At 44.5% G+C, this 7500-nt stretch overlaps 1 protein-coding gene across 1 annotated transcript in view; it reads left to right on the top strand.

Moving 5' to 3' along the window:
• Window positions 1-7500, top strand: part of LOC121551323 (adhesion G protein-coupled receptor L1-like) — a 138677-nt gene that overhangs the window by 113536 nt on the left and 17641 nt on the right. The window contains exons 6-11 of the mRNA XM_045211162.1: window positions 99-363; window positions 640-967; window positions 2030-2326; window positions 3890-3993; window positions 4441-4626; window positions 4876-4914. Of these exons, the coding sequence (XP_045067097.1) occupies window positions 99-363; window positions 640-967; window positions 2030-2326; window positions 3890-3993; window positions 4441-4626; window positions 4876-4914 (1219 nt within the window). The remainder of the gene's footprint in view (window positions 1-98; window positions 364-639; window positions 968-2029; window positions 2327-3889; window positions 3994-4440; window positions 4627-4875; window positions 4915-7500) is intronic.

Below are 7500 nucleotides of genomic sequence, written 5' to 3'. Positions count from 1 at the left end.
GACATGTGCTTATGGGTTGAGCCGGTCACAGCCCAAAAGCTCATTGGTTATTGCTTCTCTTGTTATATTCTGACCACCCACTTCTTCCCCTCCTATAGGTTGCCGAACCGTGTTGACGGCACAGGCTTCGTGGTGTACGATGGCGCCGTGTTCTACAATAAGGAGCGCACACGCAACATGGTCAAGTATGACCTGCGCACACGCATCAAAAGCGGCGAGGCCATTATCGCCAACGCCAACTACCACGACACATCGCCCTACCGCTGGGGTGGGAAGAGCGATATCGACCTGGCGGTGGACGAGAACGGGCTGTGGGTCATCTATGCCACCGAGTCCAACAACGGACGACTGGTGGTCAGCCAGGTGGGTGGAGGAGAGGAGAGGAGGATGATGGGAATAGAAGAGGGAGGAGAGTAAGAGGGTGATGGAGGTGGAGTGGACATTTCTAAGCTCAACTAAAGTCGGCCTAATTGATTTGTTTGTATATTTGAGGAGAGAAAAGGTCATAAATACACTTTTTTGTGTTTATCACCATAACACCAGGATGGAAAGTTTAAGAATCGGTGATATTCTACAGTTTCTTCTGTAGTTTGAGTATGGTTACCTTCATCCCCTCCCCCCTCCTCCTCCTCCTCCCAGGTGAACCCGTACACCCTGCGCTTTGAGGGCACTTGGGAGACTAGCTTCGACAAGCGGCTGGCGTCCAACGCCTTCATGGCGTGCGGCGTGCTCTACGCCGTGCGGAGCGTCTACCAGGACGACGACAGTGAGGCCGGCGGGGACCTGATCCTTTACGCCTACAACACTAACCGTGCCCGGGAGGAGCCCGTCCACATCCCCTTCCCTAACCCCTACCAGTACGTCTCCTCCGTGGACTATAACCCCAGAGACAACCAGCTCTACATCTGGAACAACTATAATGTTCTGAGATACCCACTGGAGTTCGGACCACCGGACCCCACCACTGGTGAGTCAACGCATAGAGTCTTGAGATGTGTGTGTACAGTGTACCTTTATTTCTGGTATAACTTGTCCATTGATGTCAGTTGTAGTGGGATATTTGCACAAATGCAAAACACCACCTGTTCGCCCACTTGTACTTGCCTTGCATTTTCAGATTAATTATCCATTGTGTTTTGGGTGAATATTTTAGCTACGCAGGCCTGAGAGAGAGAGAGAGAGAGAGAGAGAGAGAGAGAGAGAGAGAGAGAGAGAGAGAGAGAGAGAGAGAGAGAGAGAGAGAGAGAGAGAGAGAGAGAGAGAGAGAGAGAGAGAGAGAGAGAGAGAGAGAGAGAGAGAGAGAGAGAGTGAGAGAGTGTCTTGTCCCAGTGTGGTTAGAGGAGAGTGGGTGTTTTATCCGTTGAGATTTTGTAGTTGGGATGTGTTACTTTTATGGATGCATTACAGTTGGTTGTTAATGTCAGTAACGACTTCTGTCATACATTTGATCAATCATTTACTTCCTTCTTCCTTTCTTGCCGTGCACTCTCTCTCTCTCTGTCTCTCTCTCTGTCTCTCTCGGTCCCTCTCTCTCTCCCTCTCCTTCTCTCTCTCTCTGTCTCTGTCTCTCTGTCTCTCTCTCTCTCTCTCTCTCTCTCTCTCTCCCTCGCTCTCTCTCTCTCTCTCTCTCTCTCCCTCGCTCTCTCTGGAGAGGGGTAGTGTTAGGAACACTAAAAGGGTAATATATAGATATATTAAAGCTTTGATATACTCAAAAGTAGTTTGTGCCATAATTATTATCCTGAAAACGTTTGAACTGAACTTCTGAGAGATATGCAACATTTATGTGCCTTTCTCTCTTTTCTTCATGCTCTGTTTTTGTCTTTGACTTTCTCTATTCCCCTCTCCCAACTTTCATTTTATCTGTTTTATTTTATTTCCCTTTTTTTTGTCTCTCACTCTTTTTCTATTTGAATCTTTGACTTTATTTTGTCATCCTCAATTATTTTATTTATAAATGTGCTTTATTGTGTGTTTTTAAACTAAACTAAATCAATCCCCCCCCCCCCCACGTATCTCTCTCTTTCAGGCCCTCTGACGACCACTCAGGTGACCAGCACCACTCCAGCCCGACCCTTCACCTCCAGTTCTAGTCCTGCTACCACCCGCCCCCTGGCCCCCACCTCTCACCCCATTGGCGCTATCAACAAGGGCCCTGACCTGCGGCCAATCACAGCTACCGTACCAGTCACCAAGCGGCCACCCCGCCCGCCCGTCCATGGCCCGGAGCCCCAAGTGTGTGAGTCCAGAGTGGCCAGAGGGGTGCAGTGGCCCTCCACCCAGAGAGGAGAGACTGTGGACCGCCCCTGTCCTAAAGGATCACTAGGTGAGGATTGACCTGCTCAGCGGGACTATCACTGTGTGTTTCCTATGTATCCGTGTGTGGTTATTTGAATTGGTGTGTGTGGTTGTGCGTGTGTGTGGGGGGGTTTGTTAGTTTTTGTACGCGCTCATGTACACATGTGAATACACATTCATATGTGTGTGTGTATTTCTGCGTGTGTGAGTGCACATGTGGGTGTTTTCCAGTGTCTCTCTGTTTCAGTGTGTGTGTATGTGTGTTTGTGCTACAGCTCTTGTTTTTCCCCTGGCTGGCTGTGTTGTCTCCCCCTCTCCTCTCCTGTCCCAGTGTTGGTCTCAGCAGCAGGCTGGGTCCCAGAGGACTCCCTCTACATGAAAGCCCGTCCTTCTCTCTTCGCCTCTCCAAATGAAAGAGTCGTCTCACAGCGGAACAGGGATAGCCAAGTGAAAGTGTGGAATAATGAAATGAAAGACTGAACAAAACAGGATACACCTCCCTTCATGCTAGCTTCTATAACTCCAAACATGCAAGCATAAAATATCCCTCTCTAGTTCTAGAAAATAATACAATATATTTTACCACCACTTCCCCTCCATCTCTTTTTGCTTTTCTGTGTTCTCTCTCTCTCTCTCTCTCTCTCTCTCTCTCTCTCTCTCTCTCTCTCTCTCTCTCTCTCTCTCTCTCTCTCTCTCTCCCCCCCCCCCTCTCTCTCTCTCTCTCATCTCTGACAACAACAGTAACGCTAAATTAACAGCTGGCTTAATTGCCATGTCTTGGCAGAGCTTTCAAACCCAATCTGCGCTAGATGGAGGAGAGGAGGGAGAGAGGGAGGAGAGGAGAGAGGGAAAGGAGGGCACATGAAATGCAACGCCACGTCTGCTCTGATTCCTCTGCTGCTGTGTTGTCTCTCTGTCTTCTCCCTTCTTCTGTCTTCCTCTCTCCCTCTTTTCTCTCTCCTCCCCTCTCTTCTGTTGTTCCCTGTTTGGAGATGTTTGTGTAACGGCAGTGGAAAGACCCTTCCCTGGTTGATCCCAGTGTGTTGTCCTCTCTCTGAACTCGCCTAACTAAACAGAAAACTTAGCTGAAAACGAGGGGTGGCGGGAGGTCCCTCCCTCAAGGTGTTATTCTCGCAGATGAGAGACGATGCCTGATGGCGCCGTCTTTGGTGTGTGTGTGAGTGGAGGGGTATGTGTGTGTGTGTGTGTGGGGGGGATGTTTGTGTGTGTGTGTAGCGCACGTTTGTGTGAATTTGTGTTCCTTTAAAGCCATGTTCTTATAGCCAACTAATTTGAAAGCCTACCCCTCCCTCCCTTCTCCTTCTTTTTATTTCTGTCCTACACATTATTTCACCTTTCCACTTCTGCCCCATTTTCTCTCACACACTTCCTCCTCCCTCCTCCCTCTCTTTTCTCTCCTCCGCTGAACCACTCAAAGTATTGCATATTTAAAGTTAATTTCATTTTCTCTTTTTTATCTATCGTATTCTTTGCACTTTTCTTTTTGTCTTTAAAATCTATTCCTCTGTAATTGCCCAATACCTAATGCTTATTATCTCTCCATCCCTCTCTTCCTCCCTGGCCCTCCCAGGCATCGCCTCGTTCCAGTGCTTGGCGGCTCCGGTCATGTGGAACCCTCGGGGCCCTGACCTCAGTAACTGCACCTCTCCCTGGGTCAACCAGGTAGCCCAGAAGGTAAGACCTCCACCTCTACTAGTCCCTCTGTTGGGGGCCTCTGGCCCTGCCTCTGGCCCTGGGTGTCTGTGTCCATATGTACATTGCCATTAGCATGTCTCCAAGGCTCTCCTGATTAAAACCCATCTCCACCATATCACTAAGGTTTTCACTCATTAGAATGACTCATTTCAACTAGATCCATATTCAAATGCATCCACTCTTCATCCTCCATGTTCTATAGTTAGTCATTCACCCTATGGAAGGCCAGTAAGGTCAAAATAATGGAAATACGTCTATTTTTATTGAGTATATTTAAAGTATATTTAAAGATAATGGAATTACAATTATTTTTATTGAGTCTACTCTGCACCCTCAACTTACCACTGTCAACCATCAGCAACCCCCAACACACACTCCTCAGTGTAGTACCTAGTGGTGGAAATGTGTGTGTCTCTCTGTGTGTAGATAAAGAGTGGTGAGAATGCCGCCAACATAGCTGGGGAGTTGGTGAACCACACACGGGGGCGGATCCACGCTGGTGATGTCAGCTCATCAGTGCGTCTGCTGGAACAGCTGCTGGACATACTGGATGCCCAGCTTCAGGCCCTGCGGCCCGGCAACAAGGAGTCAGCCGCACGCAACTACAACAAGGTAGAAGACACACACATGTGCAGACACACACCACAAACATACAGATATACACACACACAAAGATGTACACACACACACACACATTCACACACACTCACATACAAACTGAACTGGGTGTTTAAAAATGCACGCTAACAGACCCATAGTGTATAGAATCCCTCTAGACTTGCAGTTTGTCATTGACATTGTCTTGCTATTACAGTACAGTATAGAAGTGTACAGTAATTCTATTGTCCTCCCTCCTCTCAGCTCCAGAAGAGAGAGCGGACCTGTCGGGCTTACATCCAGGTAACTTTCCCCTTTACAGTTTTTTACAATCACTTTGGCACTAATTTCAGAACCTTGACGTCATTTTTCAAAACTCTAGACACAAAACTCACAACCAATGATCAAAATGCACATTTTTCAAAACTCTCTAACACTTTTTTCAATTGCTTGGATACAATACACATAAAACTAAGATCATTTGTTCATTTAACAAAAGTCACCTGTTCAATATGACACAACTTAACATCAAAGTACTACTATTTCAAAAGGGAATTCACACATTACATTTCAGATGAGTGTCTATTCATTTCATTACAATTATCCAACTATCAATTGATACAACTGCTCAAAATGATAAGTAACTGTTGCATTGCTCTTAATGCATAGTTGTATGGAAACAGACAAACAATATTCCATGTTTAGATCATGAAAATTTCAAAGTAACGAGATTCCTTGTCACCAATTAGCGTGGAGCATGAACCAATTAGACTACATTATCTATGGATGTAATATTTCATCATCATTCTTTATCAGACACCGTTTCTATGGTCCCCTTGTAACCTTCCTTGATGAGCTCGATCAGGCCTGTAGAGCTGGAGCCGTGACCTATGTCATTGTGTGGGATAATGTCAGGTTCCACCATGCTCATATGGTGCAAGCATGGTTTCAGGCCCATGCACAATTTACCACCCTGTATTTACCCCCATACTCTCCTTTCCTTAACCCGATTGAGGAATTTTTCTTCACATGGAGATGGAAGGTTTATGATAGGCGCCCTCATGAACAAGTCACTCTTCTCCAGGCCATGGATGACGCATGCAATGACATCATGGCAGACCAGTGTCAGGCCTGGATTCGCCATGGCCAAAGGTTTTTTCCAAGATGTTTGGCTAATGAAAACATCCATTGTGATGTAGATGAGAACCTGTGGCCAAAACCACAAGACAGAGTTGATGAAAATGTAGAAGTACAGTAATCACTCCTATGTTTGGCTTTTTACAGTACAAGCAAGCAAGTTGAGGAACACTGCATTTGATGTTTTACAGTACTGTATTGTTTTTCATCAATATATTTCAGATTTTTTTCAATGATTCCACTGTGTCTGTAGTATTCTCTCTACTACTGCAGTACTTTTACAGGGATGTATTTACATGTAGTACCATAATGAAACATGTATCACCTATTTTGTACTACAATATTTAATGATTGTACGAACAATGACACAGTGAAACTATCGGTTGCTTGTGTGTGGGTGATCTAAATTAACGTTTCATTGGTATTTCACAATAAATTAGTTTTTTGAACCAATGATTGTGCAAGTGCAAGATTTCTTTAAAGATACAATGCAATGCAATGTTTTGAACATTGGACAGCCTGTGTTACAAGTAATGACCATTTTGAGTTTTGTGTCTAGAGTTTTGAAAAATGACGTCAAGGTTCTGAAATTAGTGCCAAAGTGATTGTAAAAAACTGTAATCCCAACACTTTAAATGGGGACAATATCTTCTAGCCTACCAGTGTACTGACTAATGAGAATCATGTGGGAAAGATAACCACTAGCCTGTAGTATATGTGTGTACTGTATAGGATTTCTTTAGGCTGAGATATATCATGTCATGTGTTAATAATCATTCTAGTTGCTGGTGGAGCGCAGTGCAGTGGTGTGTGGGTGTGTGTGTGTGTGTTTGTGTGTGTGTGTGTGTGTGTGTGTGTGTGTGTGTGTGTGTGTGTGTGTGTGTGTGTGTGTGTGTGTGTGTGTGTGTGTGTGCGTGTGCGTGAGTGAGTGAGTGAGTGTGTGCATGCACTGTATGGCTGATATCTCTCTGTGGATGCTTCATTGAAATGTTGTTGTAATATTTCCTAAGGCTGCTAGTTGCTTTGTAGTGTTCCTCATGTTCATAGTATATCTCTGAAATGTGGGTCGGAGTAATAGAAGAAGAAGTAATGTTTTTGTGACATATCTCGGCTAGGTTTCACTGTAATGTTACTATGGCTGTATGAGCCTTGGCTGTGTATGGTTCAGTATAGTGTGATATATCTGGCTATGTGGAAGCGGTAATTTGATAGTGTGAAATCATCCTGTGTGTGATATCATAGTATGTATGATGTATTTCTACATATGAATGATTGCTATTATTCTGCAGCATATGTGTTCCTTGACATGTCTGTTGTGCATCCGAATAAAATACATACAGTGGTGTACGATCAATGCAAAGTATGCTGTGTTGTAGTGTGTAAATAGACCGCCCTTTTTTAGCATTGGTTGTACTGTAGCTTATGAATCAAATAGGTGTAATACACTATATGGTAAATATATATAGAATGCTTTTAATAGGTTTAGTGTAAGGGGAAATGTATGGTGATTGTGTAAAGAGCAGAGAAGTGTAACTGTAATTCTCTCCCTTCCACTGTAAAATGGAGAATAATCATTTGACCCTGCACGTGTCATATAGGCCTGTATAGTACAAGAGAATCACACGATCAATCAAACATACAGGCCTCTGTTATAAATTGGATAACAGGTAAAACGTCTACTATAAGAGTAGAGCAGCAGTTAATGTATTGTACAGCAGTAGCATGTGTAATGTAATGCAGTGTAATACAGAA

The sequence above is a fragment of the Coregonus clupeaformis genome, chromosome 35, assembly GCF_020615455.1.
Source record: "Coregonus clupeaformis isolate EN_2021a chromosome 35, ASM2061545v1, whole genome shotgun sequence".
Lineage (NCBI taxonomy): Eukaryota > Metazoa > Chordata > Actinopteri > Salmoniformes > Salmonidae > Coregonus > Coregonus clupeaformis.
The sequence above is the reverse complement of the archived record's forward strand: the minus strand, read 5'-3'. Positions and strand labels throughout refer to the sequence as shown.